This window comes from Semicossyphus pulcher, unplaced genomic scaffold (genome assembly GCF_022749685.1).
Source record: "Semicossyphus pulcher isolate SPU_LCO1_2020_fin unplaced genomic scaffold, fSemPul1.0.p SCAF_9, whole genome shotgun sequence".
NCBI classification, from domain to species: Eukaryota; Metazoa; Chordata; class Actinopteri; order Labriformes; family Labridae; genus Semicossyphus; species Semicossyphus pulcher.
The window spans coordinates 6,751,696-6,773,020 of NW_027211770.1; the positions used below are offsets into that span (position 1 = coordinate 6,751,696).

At 40.5% G+C, this 21,325-nt stretch overlaps 3 protein-coding genes across 5 annotated transcripts; 1 reads left to right on the forward strand and 2 right to left on the reverse strand.

Moving 5' to 3' along the window:
* Window positions 1-713: 713 nt before the first annotated feature.
* dcaf13 (ddb1 and cul4 associated factor 13) lies at window positions 714-11,041 on the reverse strand. The gene is made up of 11 exons (XM_069656522.1): window positions 10,876-11,041; window positions 10,172-10,371; window positions 9,936-10,043; window positions 9,741-9,830; window positions 9,431-9,586; window positions 9,225-9,302; window positions 9,041-9,123; window positions 8,609-8,773; window positions 7,166-7,301; window positions 3,011-3,174; window positions 714-1,534 (listed from the first exon to the last, which is right to left on the reverse strand). Exons 1-11 carry the CDS (start codon window positions 10,943-10,945, stop codon window positions 1,447-1,449), a joined length of 1,338 nt encoding a protein of 445 aa, XP_069512623.1. The 5' UTR covers window positions 10,946-11,041; the 3' UTR covers window positions 714-1,446.
* Window positions 11,042-11,732: 691 nt separating this feature from the next.
* Window positions 11,733-16,902, forward strand: slc25a32b (solute carrier family 25 member 32b). The gene is made up of 7 exons (XM_069655797.1): window positions 11,733-12,201; window positions 12,478-12,628; window positions 12,737-12,822; window positions 14,612-14,766; window positions 15,170-15,283; window positions 15,497-15,642; window positions 15,767-16,902. Exons 1-7 carry the CDS (start codon window positions 11,997-11,999, stop codon window positions 15,891-15,893), a joined length of 984 nt encoding a protein of 327 aa, XP_069511898.1. The 5' UTR covers window positions 11,733-11,996; the 3' UTR covers window positions 15,894-16,902.
* On the reverse strand, window positions 16,683-21,190 carry LOC138583799 (collagen triple helix repeat-containing protein 1-like). Of its 3 annotated transcripts, XM_069655798.1 has the most exons (5): window positions 21,000-21,190; window positions 19,926-20,003; window positions 18,117-18,335; window positions 17,808-18,024; window positions 16,683-17,193 (listed from the first exon to the last, which is right to left on the reverse strand). In XM_069655798.1, the coding sequence occupies exons 1-5, from the start codon at window positions 21,117-21,119 to the stop codon at window positions 17,051-17,053; spliced, it is 777 nt and encodes a 258-aa protein (XP_069511899.1). In that variant the 5' UTR covers window positions 21,120-21,190; the 3' UTR covers window positions 16,683-17,050. The 3 variants fall into 3 exon arrangements, with proteins under 3 accessions (XP_069511899.1, XP_069511901.1, XP_069511900.1); XM_069655800.1 differs by lacking the exon at window positions 19,926-20,003 and having other exon boundaries at window positions 21,042-21,190; XM_069655799.1 differs by lacking the exon at window positions 19,926-20,003.
* Between the last annotated feature and the right edge of the window lie 135 nt (window positions 21,191-21,325).

Sequence of the window (21,325 nt, forward strand, 5' to 3'; positions counted from 1 at the left end):
TACATAAATATGCGATTGACAATGACTGTTGATGCAAGTGTGGAGGTGGTTCCGGTCCGCCCTCGTTTTCATATTTCACCATATTGGAAAATGTTAAACCAAAATGTACATTCTAAATAGTTTATAGGCATCCAGTTGTATCATTTAATGATTAAACCATCCTACTTCTATCAAAACTTCTTGAAAACTGTTTTCATACCAGTAGTCGGGAGGTGGCTACAAGCCCAGTTTGTATTTCTCAGCTATGAACCCTGACTAAAAGTCCTTCCTCTTTCCCAAAGACAGCTCTGTCTCTGAGGCAGCAGTCGATTGGATTTGAAGGACAACATTAAGAGGATAAAGCCTCAACCTCATTAGGGCTGTTTAAGTAAATAAGCACCATTGCAGTGATCTGCTGCTGTACAACAAAAGGGAAACTTGTGTTTGAATTCTGGGAAATGAAGATCGTGTTTTCTTCCAAATTACACCTTCAGAGCAAAAACTTATCTCAAAAGTTTTTTATACACATCAGCAAATAGTGTTGTTCCTATGTTCAGATTTCCAGTGTAGAATGTGGGTTTAACATGTTACCAAGTTCATAATTAGATACTCAAAAACTAACCTCAATATAATGGGTATAATGTTTAGGACTATGGCTAAAGTTATTTCCTCTTTTGGCAAAAAAAATAGAAAGCCAGTGTGCTTTAGAGGAGAGATTATTGGCACATCAGTGGTTCATTAGTTCACATGCTTTTTATTAATACACATCAGCAAATAGTGTCAGCCCCATATAGATTTTGAGTGAATTTGAGAATTTAATACTCTAAAACTCACATCAACCTACCTAAGGATGTAAGGTGTATTACAATGGCTAAAACTGTCACTAATGGAGAAACAAACTTTTGCTGACATTTTCAGAACTTTTCTTAAGGCAGTCAGTCTGAATAAACTACACAGAAGACAGAATTCTTGGAGAATGATCCTGCACACTTTTGTCATGTGAAGCGTACTCAAACCTTCAAGCCATTTCTTGTACTTCTAATATTCAACTGTGGCACATTTCTTTAACTTAAGTCATGGAAAAAAAATATTAGGAACATTAACTGTTAAAGCAGGTACCAAGTTATGCTGTTATACTGTTTGCATTTTAACAGTCCTTAATTTCTGAAGTTGTGGATCCTTGGAAAAAAAATGAAAACCTGCTCACAACATAACATGTGACTGCTCAGTCAAATATAGGCCCAATATTTGTTACAAAAACAGAAAGCTTTACAAGATGTGTTCCAGTATTTACAGTCTGTGTCCTTGTACAAACGATGCATAACTGGTCACTTGTCCTCCCAGGAAATTACAAATCCATTACTTTTTTTTCTCAATTAAGGGCAGTCTGAAAAGTCCCATGTGGCTGTGATCTTGGGCTCCATCTCTTGTTGGCAGCCCCTCGGTCTCCTTTTCTTGTTTCCAGCTCTATTTTACCACAGTCACAACATGCTTCTCCTTCTCAGACACCACAGGGACAGTTCCTGGTTTGCTGTGCTTGCGGACGTTCCTCTCCCTGGAAAACAAGAGGGTGAGAATAACTCAATCTGCTGCAGGGAATATTCAGAAAAGGATGGACAAAAAAGTAACTGAGGGATCAGCAAACAGAAAGGAGGAAGAGACTGAATATGAGATTGTTTACCTAACACCTACGTCTATGACTACACTAATGTACCCTGAAAATAATGCATAAAGCATTGAAAGTAAATCACTCAAAGTACAAGCACAGGTCTGACGTTTCACAGCACTGCAAGTTAGAAAAAAAGCTGAGTCTGAGCTATGGATTATGGTATGGCAGAACTAACTGGGATGCTTAATCCACCATACAGCTTTAACGGTATGTGCCACTGTGTGTGCCGGTAGTTCAGCGGCATGTGTTGCTGCCGCTGGCCCCCCGGTGGCATGTGCCGATCGTTGGACTGGAATGCCGATCCCCTCAGTAATATGCCACTCATCTTCCCAAGGCAGGTAGCGCTCCAAAGTGGATGTGCATGTGAAAATGTACAGTGGTGTGGCTTTATATTTTTTGTCTTTATTAAGAACGCAAGTGCAACATGCAAATAAAGGAATGTATACGTTTCTCTCCTCCATCTTACATGTGTATTGAATGTATGGTTGATTACTACCTCCGTGATGACAGAAAAGTAATTTCATAGCATTAGCCTTTTTTACCGGCATAATTATGGCTGGTATAGATGTTGGGCTGCATGTATTGATTACACCTGATATAGCCTAGTTTTACTGTAAGATCTGGAACAGAGTGGTAGAGAACGGCAGCCGATCTCCTGATCAAGCGGCATGCTGCCTCTCCCTACTGACACGCCGTTCCTGATCCAGTGGAATACCAGCATTCTCTACCGACATGCCGCTAGATCAGAAGCGACATGCTGCTCCATCCTAGGGATGGCAAGTGTTCTGGTTTCTGTCATCTTTAGATAAACAGATATCTGATGCAAGTTCAGCTAACAATCCGTTCTAGATCTAAAATTCAACTTGAGATAAATTCCCTTGACGCTGTGTCACGAAAGCTGCTCATTGTTCAGATTTCTTTCTTTCTCGAATGCATCAGAAATGATTGATTCAACCTCCGTCCAACAAACGAGCATTTTAAAAGTTAGTTTCTTCTCCTCTTATGGACAGACCTGACAAGCTTTATTTTTACTTTTTACTAATCTGCATGACAATGTTGAAATTTCGACAAACTTAAGACCATTAAAGTAAATCACAAGAAAAACGGTTTCTTTTTCTGTAAACACGCCCGACATGTTCACCATTGTCCCTAGAGGCTATATCGTTGTCAGACTATAGCTAGTGGGATTTGAGATTGGGCCTGTTGAGACCATGTCATAGGGGGCAGTCACTTTCTTGGAGAATTTCCATTAGGCTGGTGTGTAGGTCAGATGTAGCCAGGCAGCAGCATAAGTCACCATCACCTCTACATGGACAGACGGGAAGCCATCAGAGAAAGAAAAGGTAATGAAGGAATACATACTTCCTACGGCGAGCATCTTTCATAATCCTCAGCTCCTTGCTCTGGTGGTAGACGTTCTTCGGGAGATGTCGATGATGAGCAATGCGTCTGATCTGTGGGTGGTGCTGGAACTTCTCCTTTAGCTTCTGATTGTAGTTCCTGGCCACCCTCTCTCTTGGGGCCAGCTACATGACACAAGAAAGGATGAGATTATTAGATCAAATGTTGTAAAAAGAAAATAATTAGGGGGGGATTGATGAAGATAAGAAATAAAAGTGGGGATTTGAATATTGTGATGAGGCAGAAAAAAAAGACAAGGAGTGGGCCGAGAAAGCACTGAACTGTTTTCAGCAAGCCACCACCATGCTCTCCACCAACTACCATATCAGCCTTATAACATTGTCAGTTTCTTCCAAAACACATAAACCTACCAAAGTGACCTGTATGATTGTTTTCTGATCCATCATTGTTATAGTTAAGTTTTTGTTACATTATGATTTAAACTTCTTTACAGTCAAAGAACAGTTGATGAAATAATTTAATCACAATCTCCATTCGGCATGTGTTCTGGAGCTTTCCCTGTTTTCACTCGTTGTGCTAAGCTAAACTGCCAACAATAGCTTCCTATAACATACAGAAATGACACGAAATGTGTTGATTCCAATTGTGATGAGTATTTCCAAAAGACAATGGTGCATCTTTAATTGCATTAACTTTATGTCTACGACTTAAAAAAGCCCACATAACTTTTGGAAGATGTACTTGAATTCAGCTCAGGCTGCGTTTGGTTAATAACTGACAGTTACAATATGCTGTCTTAGATCATAAAATGCTGGCCTGTACAGTAAGCAGTAAATTCAGCTTGACACACACTCATTCAAAAGTGAATCAATGTCTGTTAGAAAGTGAAGACACCAGCTCAACAGCATCCCTCGTCTCTCTCATAAAACCCAGCAGCTGCCTGATCTTGGCTGAGGCTGCCCTCCTCGAAGGCTTTTATTCTAATTAAAAGCAATGATTTGTCTCAGATTCAATTTGTTGAAGAAGAGCAGTTAGACGCTGACCCTGTTGGACTGAACTTATTCCTCTGGATACACACATGGTTAGCTGCTGGACAATACAAGTGTGATCTCCAGAAGATGGATAAGAGATTGCAGGATGATGCTTCACTTTGATTTTGTTTTGATAGTGGGGCTAATATGATCCAAGCTTATCAAGCAAAACTAATTGGAAAAACATAGGACTGTTTTCAACATACAACAAAAGAATTGCACCTGACGGTATTATTGTAACTAAGACAACGCACCATCGCCATAAAAAGGGGTTAAAGAAGGAAGAGTGTAACTGTGTGAAAATTGTTTGAATTTTATTGCTGAGAGCAAACATCTAAAACTACTGTGTCATCTTTTCTACAAAAACCTTTACCAGGCAAATTGTCAGTAACAACTGGAGACCAACTGACACTCCATTAGACTGGAACAGAAAATCTAAGCTGTACACAGTCTGTTTGGGTTCATTGGTTTAGTTTAACCGGAGGTTTGTTTAAAACTCCAGTCTGAAGACTACAAGCTTGATAATGAAAACAAAAAATATGCTTTTCTTAAACTGTCTGACGTGTTAACTAATCTAATCTGTGGAGTACCCTGAAGATGGTCTGACTGCTGCCATTTGTTGCACAGGAGACATTTTAGCTGTAAACCACATGACCTGCTCAAATTCTTCTGAGGAAAGGATGGTCCTAAAGACTCGAGTTTCTCTCACACAAGTCATTTTTTTGGTTAACATTTTTTTGTGAGTGTAGTTGTATGTGTAGTTACAGGACTGTTATGGCTTTTTTTGGTTCTTGAATGATTGACCACACGCAACACGACTGTGAGTGAACACTTTCAGTGTACACTGAACAATGAAGCTGTGCTTCTTTCTTTCACAACACAACATTCCCCTCGCAACTTCTTTTTAGGAAAGTCACCATGCTCACTGTTGGTAGCAATCATTTTGGCAAGTACAATGTAATCATGGCTTAAACCACATTTGTAAAAATCCACAATTATCCTTTAGAAATGTTCCCAGGGGTCAGAAGATTAGAAACGTGCTCTATAAGTGCAGTGCATTTATTATTCAGTATTGCTACGTGAGCTCTATGATCACACTCTAAATACCTTAACATAGTTCAAAAGTTGGATCTATTCATTTGAAGAATAAAGTAGGCAGGTCAAACAGTAACAAACAACATCAGTGTCACTTATCTTAATGAGTCAGGCTTTCTAGCTGTACACTGTACAAAAGAAGGGGACCAAAGACTGTATATATATATAGATGGACGACATGACAGCTCCCTAAAAGTGAAACCAAACCCTCTCTATCGCCCCCTGCTGACTGGCTGCAGTATAGGTCATAAAGCCCGCCTCCTCCATGTAAACAGATGGGACATGAGTCAAACTATAAAATCAAAATACACGTCAAATACATTTTTCTCAAACATGGTTTCTGTCATTATAGCTAGTTATTATCATGGTGATTTACGTCCAAGTGTTTTTCGCACTTTTCTTACGAGATTATTTTTAATAAGTTATTTGATGCTGTAAAAATGATGATTGACAGCTCTGTTGACAAATACGGCTCCTGCAGCCAATCAGTTCCGGATTAGCTTAGTGGAGGACGAACGGCGAGAGGAAACGTAACTAAAACAATCACTACAGTCATTGAAGTTTCCATACCTGTGAACGTTAACCTCAGACCAACACAGAGAAGCTGTTCTGCTGTTAAACACACCATTGAGCGAAATCCTTGTTTTATTTTTTTCGGTAGTTAAGTGTGTGTTTGGGTTAGCGGAAGTGGCTACGGCAGCGCCACCCGCCGATCTCTACTGCACAGACTCTGGCGCCATACGACGTCACAATCGCAAGACGGCAGCGCTTTCGTACATTGGGAGCAAATGGAGACGCGTCGTCCATCTATATATACAGTCATTGGAGTGGACATGAGAAAGAATGCAAGTCTGAGGCACTTCCACCTCACTTTGGAAACCAAGAGGCTCCATCGACTACATTTTCAACAGATTGAAAATTAATTCGACATGTTTCAGGTCTGGGATTAAATACAGACGGTCTTATTTACACCGGAGTCAAAGACTGCTGCATGCAAAGTTATGAGAAAAAAAGAGGAGATAGAGGAGTCCTGATTAATCCAATGTGATGCTTCAGACAGAGACAAGGCCTTGATTCAGCATTTCAGCATTTCTTGATAATTAAAGACCCTTTCAGTACAACTGGATTGTTAATGCTTCATTATGTTCAGAGTAGCCCGCTTTAAGTGATTGGCCGATTAAAACTGCTGATAGGAGCAGGCCTTGTCTGATCTCTTTAAGTGCAAAGCTTGCGAATAAATCTTCTCCTACACAGTGACAGTAAAACAAGTGCCAAAAGCAGGCCAATTTTCTACTCTGAAGCTGCATTAAGAGAATAAGTAAGAGTGAATCCGATTAGGAATGAAAGATGGCTGTTGAAGAAGGCACATAAGATGCTATTGATCTTTATTGTCCAGCAATATCTGGGATTTGGGGCATTGGAACACTTCCTGTGGTTTTATAGGAGCTTTATTTGACAGCTGAGCATAACATAATATTAAGGCCTCGTTTCTGCTAACAGTCTTTACACTCTCAATACAAGATTGTATTGAGAGTGTATCAAGATTGGTCTCGAAAAGGAAACTTTGAGCTGAATCTTCTGCTGGTGATTTCCCAAACAACTGCACAAGCTTAGAGTTGTTTTTTTTTACTTCCACCTGCCACGAGAGTCCCTGTGCCAATTGGTACATTGTACTTATTGAGAGTGATTCTACCCTAAGTCAGCATCCATCAGGGCATTTGGCAACAGCAGTGCCGATGCTCCTGGCATAAGCACCCACTCTTTTCCTGCTGAGGTGGGCCCAGGGCCATGGCAGTGTCAAAGAATGCAGCTCACTCATAAAACAAGATCAGCTAAGACACTGGGGAGAGATACAGTATACGGTACGCTGGACAGCTGAGGGAAATACAGCTGTTTATTGATACACAGAGAAACACTCACTGCTTACCAAGAAGCAGCCAATAAGCAACAAGCTGCCTTAAATATACTTTTAGCTTTAATGTCATATGTGAGAGCAGGAATGATGAACAGAAGACAAGGCAGGACTCACCACTCCGAGCTTCTCAGCTGCGTTGGCTTTCCACAGTCGGATATTCATTTCGTCAGAACCGCTCAGGATATATTTGTTGTCTGCTGACCACTTAACGCAGATGACATGCTGCATGCGTTTGGTGTGGTAAACTTCCCTACATTTAAAAAAATAAAGGAAATAGAAAATCACATTATATATACGATACAATGCCTTTATAAGCTGTTAGATAAGCAACCGAAATGATCATTTATTAAAGAATGTAGTGATTTGCAAATCACAGCATCCATGTAGATCAGGAACACTCCTATGGATGGGTACTGAAACACAGTATCAAACAGGCCCCTGGCTTAATTATTATTTGTGCTGCAGCATCCCCCCTGCTTTCCATCTCGTGGCTTAGCTCCTTCACAGAGTAAGTGAAGTGAACAGGGTGTGTTAAGCAAGAGCAAATAAATAGCCATTATTTGCAAATAAATAGCCATTACATTATCTATACACATCTTCATGTCAAAGAGACCACTTTTAACCATCACTGCTGTAAAATTATTGATATTCCCATTTCAACAGAGAACTAAAAGTTATATCCATATCTGTTGATTTGTTTTGGGGGGGCAGTGTTGGGCAGTGAACTCATTTAGGACCCTAGTGGTCTGAGGGTAGAGGTTTTTACTGGGCCTCTCGGAGCTGGCCTGATGTATTTCGTTTCTTCTTCCCGACTGCAGCAAAAAGCCATTATCTGGGTGGCTGGAATCATTAATGATTCTTCAAAGCCCTTTTCTTGCAGGGCCTGGTATATCCATATCCATTAGGCAGGGTAGAGCACTGACTATTGTATGTTATTGTAAAAAGTTATCTGAAACAAATGTGCTTTACCTGTTATGAGAAGTAAAGGTTTATGCTGGCTAATAAATGACTATTCTTTCTTCATCAGATTGTGTTTATGTAGCAGACTGTCTATGTCGGACATGTCATCATGCTGTCAGGCAACATGCCTCAGTTATCATGACTGTGGCTATTCACACAGGAGCTGGACAAATGTAAAACCAACACTAAAGGTACCATTACATTGCATAACAACCATTTACTGGAGGTTTACTGTGGTTGAGAAGGTCAAAACAATAAGCATCCCAAAAATCAGCTTGAACAACTAGCAACTATTATCAGCAATGCAAGCCTTTTTCACAGCAGCCATTCTGACCTGCTATATTAGGAGAAAAACACAAGTGCAACTAATTATTGATTTACTCAAATAGCAAATAAACCAGTCAAAAAGGTCAAATTTAATAAAATCCCCACGCTATGCTCAGCAATATAAAAAGAATAAAGTAAACATAATTAACTGTGGCTCATTCAGAAGAACAGAAATCAGTTCTTGTTAATGTACCAGTAATAAAATCACAGTACAGATAATGCAATTACTTTTTTTTTTTTTTTTTACCATTTTGGCAATTAGGCTCATACCTGCTGTGGCCACCTTCCTTTGGGAAGATACGGATGGTTTTGTCGAAACTTGCAGATACAAACTCCTTCCCAGTGGGAGAATAGTCAACATCCAGGACTGCAGAGACATGGTCCATGTGCACTGTGATTGGTTGGTCCAGGTACCTCATGTCGTATGTGTAGAGGCTGATGAGATAAATAAAAAAATAGCCCATAAGCAAAATTGCAACGCAAGGTAAAGCACATCAGTATAACAATAACCCACCACCATGTGTTATTGCCGATCTGTTCTGTAAAATTACGTTCCAAAGCTGGACTTTGCATTTTTAGGAGTAAGATTTTGTCAGTTTGAGTACTCTAGTAGTAGTAGAACTCTAATGCATCTAAACAGAGGTTACAAGTAACGAGTAAATTACTTTAACTGTCACAACCTACAATCCTTCCTCAACTCACTTGTAGTCCTCATTTGAACATGTGAAGTAATAAGCTTCCATAGGGTTCCAGCACAATGTGTTACTCCTCATGGTCATAATAACCTACAGAAAAAAATGACACACTTTGGTTATAATCATGTAGTATTGAAGAATTGGGGAGAGAGGAGGATCAATTCTTGCAGCAACGGAATAGTAGAGCCTACCTTTTTAAGTGGTGCCGATTCTCTCATGTCATACAGTACTATACTTCTGTCCGAGGCACAGCTTGCAAGAAGTTCAGTCTGTGATACGACATAAACCACTAACATTAAAGATATGAGCAGGTTTGTAGGTTAAACTTAGTCAAACCACTTTTCACTGTGCAGCAGCATGAGACCTGTCTGAGTGCAGTGGCTGCATGATGTCTTACCTCCACGGGGTTGAAGCGGACAGAGCTGAAGCTGTCTACGCCCCAGGTGAAAGAGCGGATTGGGCTGCTCCTCTGCTCATCCCAGATGTCCACCTGCTGGCCACATGTTGCAAACACAGCATCCTTCTGGTGATGGTCCAGTCCTGTAAAGACTGTCTGTGAGGGACAACAATAATTTTTAGTACAGTCAAAATGTGATAATTAACTGCCCCTGAGAGATTGGAATTCATGGGCAGGCTTTTTGCATAATCTTGTTGAAACCACAACTGTATCGGATAATGATACTAAAGCGAACACTCATTGATCATACCTTTCCCAAAATAGTGTTGAGTGGCTCCTCTTCCTCTCCATAACCTGGCGCCTCCATTTTCCATTGCTTGATCGTTTTGTCATCACCCACCTGTTTAAGTACACATGTAGAATATAAAACAGAAGCTGTATTAGAAGTTAACTCCAATAAAAGTCAAATAATTCTGAACAACTCCTCTCAGTAGGCAGCAATCACCGTAAAGAAGGATGTTCCACAATAGCGGACAACCATTCCCCGGACAAAACCTTCATGTGCCTGGAGCGTGCGAACACATTCGTGTTTCGTCAGATTCCACACTTTTACCTATGGATCAAATAAAAGTGTCAATGTCAATAATTAGTTCACAATACTGTTAGTATTTAGCATGCAATGTCACAGTTACAAAGTCATAAAAAAGGTGTTGCTGACTGAGGTGATGTATGGATAGTTACCTCCCCATCGCAGGACCCAGACAGCAAGCTGGAGAGGCTCTTAGTGTGTTTGGCCATGCAGTTCACCCCATCTCTGTGTCCATCCAAGGAGGCCAGAAATGGCTTTGCAAACACCCTATCAAGCTTAGTGGCATTCAGAGCACGGGTGTATTCTCTGCTCACCTCAAATGGATGAAGGGCTGGGTCATAGTTCCTTGGAACTAACAAGAGAGAATTATCACTTCTTAATCAACTGTAAGGGCATTTCACCTGAATAAATGTGAATATTTAAGCCAAGCTACATGATGTTTTTTGAAGCAGCCAAATAAGTACAGATATATGGTTATTGGAATGAACCTATCATGGAGATCTTTCTTTGTAACAAATGTTACACATTTTCATTTACTTTTTATTCGTTTTATGCATCTAATATGGCCTTCAGTACCTGCACACATGGGGCAGGTAAATTCACAATTTCCACTGACTGATTCTAAATAAATGCTTGCTGTTAAATGCTGCTGTTAGTTGCGTACACACTTAGACACCAGACTAACATACATTGATTGTTACTGACCTAGTCTTTATTTACTCAAAAGCTCGTGATTAGTCAAATTGATTAGACTTACTTTACAAACTGTTAGTGGCTGATATTTGCAGAGAAAAAGTGGCTAGCATTCCTCGATGCAAACTATGTTTACCCTCTCCGAGCTCAAAACTTTACTTACCACGCTGAATATCCAGTTTGGTCTCCCGGACATAATCATCCGGGTTCCTCGAGAGGACTTTAACTTTCATTTGGCAGCGGAGTGAAAATGGTCAACCACTTAGAAATACAGTTAGGATAGAATTAAACAAGAAAATATATTAGCAAACACTGGCCATGTGTTGAGGAAGCCGAGGTTCATTAGGACCGCGTTGCATTGTGGGATGTCAAGTCCTCCTGGTTGCGTCACTGGAAAAGCTGTCAAGGTACAAAATTCAGTTCGAAAAAGAGAGGAAATGTTGGATTCGGTCTTCAAACTACAAACATTTACGTAGTAACCGACAATAAATATATAAACATAAAATGATAAACTGTCTTTAACGCACTTACATACAGCATGGTTGGACGAATGTGTAATAGTGTAAAATTATGACGATTAAGTACAACAAAAAATTTCGTAATCAATACATTTAGATGGAAAATATATATATTTTTATGTCAAAAAAAGATAACGAGCATTCGTCTCAGTGTTTTATTTTGAAGGTTATGTCCGGAAGCACTGCTTCTAGTTGTTATAAGATTACGTTAGAAGCGAGGTCGAGCAGTGTTTCTTAAATAAGTTAAATTGAACTATGATCTTCGTGATCTACCACAGACAAGTTCTGGGAAAACATTATTTTACATATATATATTATTGTGTTTTTTTGTTATTATATATATAATTTTTTTGTTATGGTTCTCTTACTTTGTTTTCTAAATATTTAGTATTGAATATGGTAGTTTCAATCCTGATCTACACTCCAGTCCGTTAGGCGGCGGTAATGCACCATAACGTTGTTTGCCAACCGACATAAAACACCTCCAAGAAGAAGAAGAAGAAGAAGGTCGCGCAGTGGCACTGCCGCTTGACATTTTGGATAATGTAACTACAGCTATGGAGTGGTACCGCATGTCAACAACGTGGTTTAGTTGCTATTAAAATGAGGAGATTTGAAGGAGTTAGTACCGTCAGTATGTCATATTTATTTTTTTCAGTACAGTCGGTGAGTTGTCTTCGGAATGTAAGCTGTTAGCCTTAACTGACCTTACAAATATATCTCATAACTAGCTGACAGGAACTAGCTCAGGCAATTACCGATAAACATGAGCTCCCCTTCGAATCATGGTACCGTGAACGTCTCAGAGACAGGGCTGTCCAGCAAACCCGTTTCTGCTGTCTCGTTAGGCGGGCATGTCCAGCAGGTCTTCAGCCACGTGAAGATAGGAAATCTAGTCGCGGGACTCAGTGGAGGAGTGGTGTCAACGCTGGTGCTTCACCCTCTGGATCTGGTCAAAATCAGGTTTGCAGGTACAGTATGATACTATAACTGATATATATGTATATTGCAATTATGTCTTGTACGTCACCTGAAACAGTACCGTTTCTTGTCAGTTAGGATACCTATGAAGCATCTACAGTTGTTCAGAATTAATGTAACAAATATATTCAAAAATTGATTTGCACAATTACAGCGCTACAATGCTGCTATTGCTATGACTTAACTTATTTCCTTTTAGAAATTGTTGATGTCTTTATGTTACATTCGGATGAAATGACTGAAATTTCTTTGTCCTTTCAATGTAGTAAGTGATGGATTGGAATTAAGACCTAAGTACAGCGGCATATTGAACTGTATGAAGAGTGTTTGGCAGCAGGAGGGACTGCGAGGACTTTACCAAGGAGTGACACCCAATGTTTGGGGTGCTGGAGCATCTTGGGGTCTCTACTTCTTGTTGTACGTAAGCTATTCCCAGATCCCTGTATAATTAGGCATGCATCTTTATATTTTTCATGATATGCTTTGACTTCAAAACACATCTATTTCACACTTTTTCCATCACAGCTACAATGCAATCAAAGGCTACACAAAGGAGGGTCGTCAAACTGAGCTAAGTGCAACGGAACACCTGGTGTCTGCAGCTGAAGCCGGTTAGTCCTACATGAATCTTGGCACTGCTGCCCTGCTGACACACTCACATTATCAGCACACACACAACAACAACAGCCAGATAGTACTGCCATGAGCTGGCCTTAGCAGACAGGAGAAAGATAACCCTTCTGTTTATTCTGTTCCCACCAGGTCACACAGATGTGCTTCCTGCTCGCCAAATGAAGCTGGTAGTTGAAAATTATGCTTCTTACACGATTTCAGGGAACACAAGGAATCTAAGGAGAGTCAGCATTTTGTAGTTGCTTTCAACTGCATGAAAACAATTAAAATTCTTAGGTATTCAGTAATAAGGGAGTTTTTAAGGAAGACTAGTATTGGGTGAGTGTGTCTTAGAGGTCCTCTGGAAGTTAGGTGGTTCGATTCCCAGCTCTTCCAATCTACAGGTCTAAAAGTGTACAAGTATCCATGGGCAACATACTGAATCCCAAATTACCCCTGGAGGCAGAGCCTGTGGTGTATGAATGCATGTGTATTATAAGCTAAGTAGATTAGTTATTGCCTTATATGGCATCAAAGTAGTGTATTGGTGTATGAATGTGTGTGTAAAAGGATACTGTGGTAGTGATCAGATGGAGTGGTTGGAAGATTAGAAAGAAGCTATACTGTATAAGTGCAATTCTTATAAGAATAATGCATTATGCAACCATATTGGTTGAGATGTTGCTTCTTTACAAGCTATTGGAGTTTCTGTCATATCCCAAGGGTTGTGGTGAGGAGTGCTTTGGGATATGACACATTATCTTCCTAAAACTTCCCTTGGACATTGTAAAAATCACATACTGGCATATTTGTGGCCTTCCTCGTATTTAAATGAGTGTAGCCTTTGTCTCATTTGCAGGATGTTTTGCTACACTGAACAAGCGCTGAATGGTTCATTAATTGTCCCATGATCCGTGAATGAAGTTAATGTAGTCTGCAAAAACAGTTGCAGCTCTGTCTGGAACCACTATTATATCTCAATCAGGTTCAATTAGATCACTTCTGTTTTCCATTTTGGTGAGGAGTGACTGAACCTCTTAATCCTGTCTGGCATGGCGTACATCTTCAAATTCAGCCACATACAGTAAAAAGTACACTGCTATATGATTGAAGGGTAATCAATTCACCCATCCGAAGGCCAGCATTGACATTAAGGTTAGGGGCTGAATTACATGCAACACTAAATGTGTGGTTTACCTGTTAAAATGTCCATGCAATCTATGTTGGGAAAACAAAACAAGAGTTAAAAATGAGAATCTGTGAACATTGGTGTTCTGTCCGTAATCATGATGATAAATCATCAGTGGCTAGGCATTTTACCACTTAACCAAAGCTTGAGCAAACTACAATACATGGGCATTGAGACAGTAATGGTGCCACATAGAGGTGGCAAAAGGGACAGAATCCTCATTCCCAAGGGGATGAATTAGGAGATTTCATCTGCCTCTTTTCTATGAAGTACATATTTTTTATTTATTTAATTTTGGTATACTGAGTATGATGCAGCATGAAATGATGGTGATGATGGTGATGAGTTGTAAAAGCTAGGGGCTCCCCCTGTTGGAATCTGTTTGAATGTTGCACAGACTCTCGTCATTTATAATTAAACCCACCTGTGCATAATTGCCAGAATACACGCTGAAGAAGGGTGTCTTGCCCAAAATGATCGTGTCGCAATAAAAGTATACATTTGAGTGCTTTCCTAGTTTCCTTTTGTAGGTTATCAGACATGTGTATCTAACAAAGTAGCCCCTGAATGTGCTTAAATGTTGACCTGTCCTCCCCTAGGAATCTTAACACTCACCCTTACCAACCCAATCTGGGTGACAAAGACCCGGCTGGTGCTGCAGTACAATGCTGACCCAACTAGTAAACAGTACAAGGGGATGGTCGATGCTCTGGTCAAGATCTACCGCCATGAGGGAGTGCGTGGACTTTACAAAGTAAGAATTCTGCGTATCTTTATGCTTTCATTTAACATAGCTACATAACAGATGCTTATTTTACAAAATGACAGGTATGCTGTTCTGTAGAGAGGCGTTGCAAACCTCCCACTAGGCTAAAATACAATTTTGTCTTGGCAGATAAATCACCACTAGAGGGCATCACTAGCTCATAAAGGCTGTAGTAGAGAAGTTATATCCTCAGTGTTCTTGTAATAACGTTCAGATTTTTTTTTTGCAGCATTTTAGGTTCTTAATTGATTAAAGTTAATGATTGCAGCCTGCCAGAATATTTAATAACATATGACTGAGATACTGTGTGGTGGGCCTTGCCATGTATATATATTGTATACTGTGGGTATGTTTTTGTAAAAGATTGACTTACAAAGCTGTACTTTCAAAGGGTTATGTTCCTGGTCTGTTTGGCACATCCCATGGAGCACTGCAGTTCATGGCCTACGAAGAGCTCAAGAGAGACTACAACAAATACAGGAAAGTGCCTTCAGATGCAAAGCTGGTGAGTCATTAACCCCATGAGCCACAAGGAAACTGGAAGCATGCTCAGGGTTAAATAAAACTCAGACATAAGGCCTGGAGCTTTTTTAGTTTAATAAGACAGCGCCCATAGTCGATAACTAGCAGTTGAAAGGTGACTCATCGGTTTTCCTGCTGTATTCTGCTCAATTCTCACTCCCTCACTCTCTCTCCATCTCTTTATCTGTGTTCACAGAATGCTTTGGAATATATCACAATGGCAGCATTATCCAAAATATTTGCTGTGGCCACAACATACCCATATCAGGTGGTGCGAGCTCGCCTGCAAGACCAGCACAATAGATACAATGGAGTTATTGATGTCGTAAGACGGACATGGAGGTATGGATACCGATCCAGTCTTCAAGGGGCTGTACCTGCCATCCTAGTCCTAGTTCTACATTTGGCTGTTTAAACAAATGGTGTCCTTTTTGAGTCATGATCATTTTTTCCTCTTTCTCTGTAGGAATGAAGGCGCCATTGGTTTCTATAAAGGAATCATCCCCAACTTGATTCGTGTCACTCCAGCTTGCTGCATCACATTTGTCGTTTATGAGAATGTGTCTCGCTTCCTTCTTGGACAAAATAAATGATGCTAAGCGAGGCAGGGACCACTGCAAAGACAATGAACTCACACTGATACTGTGGTGCCGATCAAAGATACAGAGAGAAAAGCATCAGAATGAAGCTGAGCTGTCTGTGCCATGCATGTACTGGTGTGAGAAGAATCCATTTACACTGAAAATGAATGAGAAGGTTGCCAAAGCAATGGAATCAACAGTGGATATTTTTTTATAAGTGAAATGGGATGGTGTCTAAGACCACAAGATCTGATTCAGATGCATAACACACTTTTAGGATGTTGCTGTGCACACCAAAGGACATGCTGCCATGATGTGTAGTTTTTTATGATGCGTCCATCAGCATTTTATGCTTAGTCAGAGCAGGTTGTTAACTGTTCATAGTGGTGTTTACATTAAATGTTGCAGCAGAAGGGGATATATCCTGGAATGTGAAGAGTAGACTACCAACAGCTCATTAGATATCTTCTCAGGTTTTTATTTGCATGTATGCTTTCCATGATTAGCCTCATCTCTTAAATTATTTCTTTATTATTAACTGATGGCAGCATAACAGATCATTTTTTTTAAACATACATTTTCCCCACAATTCATACTTTTGTTTGTATTTTCTATGTTTCCTGACCACAAAATGTAACTGCATTGCTTAATTCAGTTTTATTATTCTAAAGTCCAATCTGTGCTTTATCTGCATTGTCAGTGTTTGATATATAAAACACATTAAATGTATTATTTTGTGGCTACATTGAATTGAGTGCATGGCATTTCAAAGCTTCCAAACAAGAAGTCAGATAGTTTGAGTTTGGATCTTTAAAAAAAGGTGACTTTATTAACAGTAAAAAAAGAATATAAACAGGTCATATGAGTACATCATTGAAATGTTGTCAGTGTCGGGTCACAATGTCTGTTAACTGGCGACTGTACACCAACAGCACCCACTAGCAGAGAAGCTACAGTACAAAGTTTATTTCTGGTAGACAGAATGACACAGTATTCTTGTTTATAGGCCTGTAAACTATTATAGTATTTAAGCAAAACAATAAAACATTCAAGTTAACATCAGTGATGCTGCGACGCCTCAGCTGACCATACCTGATCATTTTGGAGAGCCAGATAATATACTGTTATACTGCCAGGACTGGTCCCTCCCCTACATGTCACATGGTGTTTTATTTGGGCAGTTCCTCAATTATAATTCTGGATACTGAATTCCACCCTGTAGATGCGTCACCTCTGGGGTAGTCTGCACAGGTCCCCACCCACACGGCCACATCCACCAACCCTGCTTTGACACCCTCACACAGCCCTTCAACTGCAGAGAAAAAAGAAGTTATAGCAAATTAATTTCAGGGAACACCCAAACTTACTTCACAGATGGAAATTGTTCATTGTTTTCTGACACAGTGATGAACTTTCCAAAAACCAATTTGGGAGAGTTTTACTTTATTTCAAAGTTGGCCGAGACAGCAGTTAAACAAACCCTCAAAGGAATCATTTTGGCCAACAAACTTAGCATAATGACTGTCTAGAAACAAGCAAACAGCCAGCTTGACCCTTTTTAACAGGCAAAGAATAAATGTTGATTTCTATGTTATAAACAGGATGCCACTAACCAGTCTGTAGACCTATTTAAACGTAACCAAGGTAAGGAAAGGTGGGCAGTATGTTCCTGAGGCCACTCCTTAAATATTTCCTTTGAATGGTCTTAACAAACAAGATATAGGCTAAAGGGTTTCCCTGTTTCCAGTCTTTATGCTAACTCAGCTAACCGCTAGCCTTAGCTGCAGTTACATCAAAGTCTCAGCCATAAAGTGAATAAGCAGAAATGTTGCTGTTGCTCTAAATCGAAGCATTATTTGGCTGTAGAGGACATTGTTGGTTCAAGTTATTTATTGTAAATCAAAATCACCATGACTATTTTCATACCTGAGGATGTTCTGTGGATGTTGATGGTCGAGTTGAGCTCAGGACTTCCTTGGTCTAAGTAGATGATGGACTCTATGGGCAGGGGTCCTGTGCACTCTGCTCCATTAAAGGTGAAGTACCACCTCTGGCAGCATGCATTCTTACACTTGAGTCTGAGGGAACCGCTGAAGAGGACTCTGACGGCGCTGTCTGAACGCAGCTTGGTGAATGTACAGTCCTGTAACACAGCATAGAGAAATTTGGCCAATTTATACAACCTTAATATTACAACCTATAATAACTTATAATACAACATATCGAGATACTTACAGCTACTTTACCCAGGTCAATTCCATAATTCAGAGAGTTCCAGGCACACTGCTTGTAGTTTGGCCTCCAGGGCTCCTCGAAGATCTCATTAATGCACTCTCCTTTCTCACCTTTTAGCCCATCACGGCCAGGGATGCCCGGCGTCCCCGGGATGCCATTGGTTCCAGGGTTACCCTCTCTGCCAGGGGTGCCTGCTGGACCCTGCATGCAACTGCCAAACTGAAAAACAAGGATAAGAGGAAGTAATGATGGAAGTCGACAAGAAGGCATGCAACCACATCAGCAGCCTATTGTTATGCCCTTTATCCTTCCTGAGGGATGCGTCCATGTTCGAGCTGCATGCACCGCAAACACCTGAATGCTGCCAGATTATACCTCATTAACAAGTCATGTAAACAACTACACTGCCATAGGGCTGAAATAAGTGCGAATACAGATGTGATCCAAACCAAGGCAAAGCAACAGAGCCAGCAACCATGGAGCCATGAAGCAAGTAAATGACAGATCGTGTGTTAATGAGGAACTGAAGGCTTGGTGAAAACCTTAATTAGACGTCTGGCTAGACATCCTTCTGTGTGTTTCTTTGTCCAGCTGAAGCTCTTGCTATGTTTAAACAGATCTTTGTCAAGATGACTCAAACACACACACAGACGGAGGAGCTTGCCAGAACGTCCCTACCACATACAGAGATAGACACAATGAAGATCCGAGATAGTTTGTGTAACATGTTCTTCAAAAAGGCAGTTCGACCAACAGATTACAGTGTGTAGGTTTGCTGTTGAAGCTTTTTTTAGCTGAAGTTGTATTTTGATTTGGTTATGTGAGTTGTAATTGTAATATACTTATTCCTTCTGTCAGGACAGACATAAACTGACACGTATTGCTTCCTGCCCTAAAGCAAACACTGATGCCGAAAGGATTTATCTGGGTTTTTTGGGTCATTACTGCCCTTTTGCTCAGCAGCTGTGGAGCAGTTAGAGGGGCATGTAGCCAAAAGGCATTAAGGCAAAAAAAAGTCCCAAGGCTCGAGAAGAAAACAAAGAGCTTTTACTTCAGTTTCAACATCTTGTCTCGACTTGAGTCTCTGGGGTAAAGTGGCCAAATCTATTTCAGACTATATGAACCTGGAAAATGCCTCAATAGAGGGTGATTACAATATTCTAAAAGGCAGCTGCATGTGAAACAGATGGTTGAGAGTCTGTTTAAGCCATTAAGTGGCTGAAATGCTGGAGCAACTTGATGATGTGAGGTCACTCTCTCTATAGGAAACCTGGAAGTCTGTGATGAAACCAATGGCCTGTGAGTTGGTAGTGTGTGCACTAATAGATCTGGAATTTGTCCTCAAGAAAAAGGGACAGTCTAAGACTGAGAAGTGTCAAAATGTAAAAATGATCCAAATACAGCATGAATCTGTGTGGTTGATATTCAGCAAGGAAATGTCTCACAAATGTTTTATTGAGGGTTGGATTTTTGGAGACACTTCAAAGCAGGCAAATGAATGGAACCTCTGTCCACTTAGCTACAAAGCTGACTTTTACATTAGCTACCAGTCTGTGGTGAAAGCTGCCTGCACGAATTACTCTCCAGCCCTCCTGCATATTAGTAGCACACACTCCATAGCTGTAGCTGAAGCATAAAGGCTGCATTTGCCTCAAAATCCAGAGGAGTCAGTTATATTTCATGCATTGGTCAACACTGACGCAAGCGCTGAAGCTCTCCTAGAGCATGCAGAGCATGGATATACTGCTCTGCTTCGAGAGTTGTTCAATTTAGAGGATTTCAAGATGCAAAATAGGATTTTCTGATTACCATTTGGTTCAAATAGGGAGGTCTTCCTTCTTCTGAGTGTGTAGTGCAGTTGGGCTTTTCGGCATCATTTCCAGTACACTAGATTCAGATGGTAAAATAAGATGCTATTTCATTATATACTTCTGCTGTGGTCTCAATTATGGGAATACTACTTTGGGGAATAATGAAGAGTAACTGCTTGAGCTCTGTGGTTTTCAAAGTGGGGGCTGCAGAGTCCCTGAGGAGGGTCCACAGAGTCCTGACAACATAAACAAAATTCTCACTTTCATTTGAATCCCAAGAGATTAGGGAGGGGGATGTGTGCCGACTTTGTTCCTTCACTCCCCACCTACAGCATACAGGGTTATGTAATTAATAAAAATAGGTAAATTGGCTCTGGTGCTGACAACTTAAATAGTTCTATCATTCATTAGGCTGGCTGATTTTGAAAATAGTATAACAAATTGACCAGCCTTAAAATACCCCCTCCAAACCAGAGTAAAACATCATCTGTAAACTGTAGGGCAGCCAGATAGATAACAAAGACAGACACAGATAGAATGAACCAGACTCCAACTTCCCGTTAGGGGATTTCTTTGTGTCCAGTCTGATGGGGAGTAGCCAAATCTGAAATAACAGAGAACCAGCTGACCAGACAAAAGCTATAAAAACCTTAACCCTCATCTGTTGCCGGAACCAGGTAATTCCGGAGCCTGTTTTGCTGAAGTTGTGAACACACTCACTGTTAACCTATCATGCGGATGAATCTGGATGAGGCCTATTAGGTAGGCTACTTTTTTTTTTTCCTTTTTGGGGAAATCGGTCGTTTAAAACAGCAAACAGCAATGCATGCCAAAAAAGTAAATCCAGGATAAGTTAAAGGAACATGCAAATTATATGAAAAAAAAAGAACAAAGCGCGACTAGTGACAATAAGGTAGTCTTAGTACGGTAATTACATTTTAATCAGCCCATTTTATTGTGATTCCCATCAAGGGAAGCTTTAGCATCTTTCAAAGCGCATACATGTGCCACATGTCTACTTTAGAAAACTACCGAAGCGGCTACATCGTTCTAACAGCTATCTCCCCCTTACCTTGTCGGCGTCTGGATCCTTTCGGTATCCTCTATTTCTCACCTTTTCCTTTTCCACGCCATAAAGAGGTAACGCCAAGCAGACAACGAGCAGCAGGCGGGCAACAAGAGGAGACATCATACAATAGACAGCGGATCACTGCGTGCTCCTTCTCAGATCTGAAGAGACAGTTTGACTCCAACTCCAGCCAGCTTTGGTGCGGAGGAGGGCAGGACAAGAAGGAGGGAGCCAGTCAACTTCTCGATTAGTATTCTAGGGAAAAATTCCCAGATGCAACATCCCTAATGCTGATCATGTGGGCAGTTTAAGCGTGCCAATGCGCAACA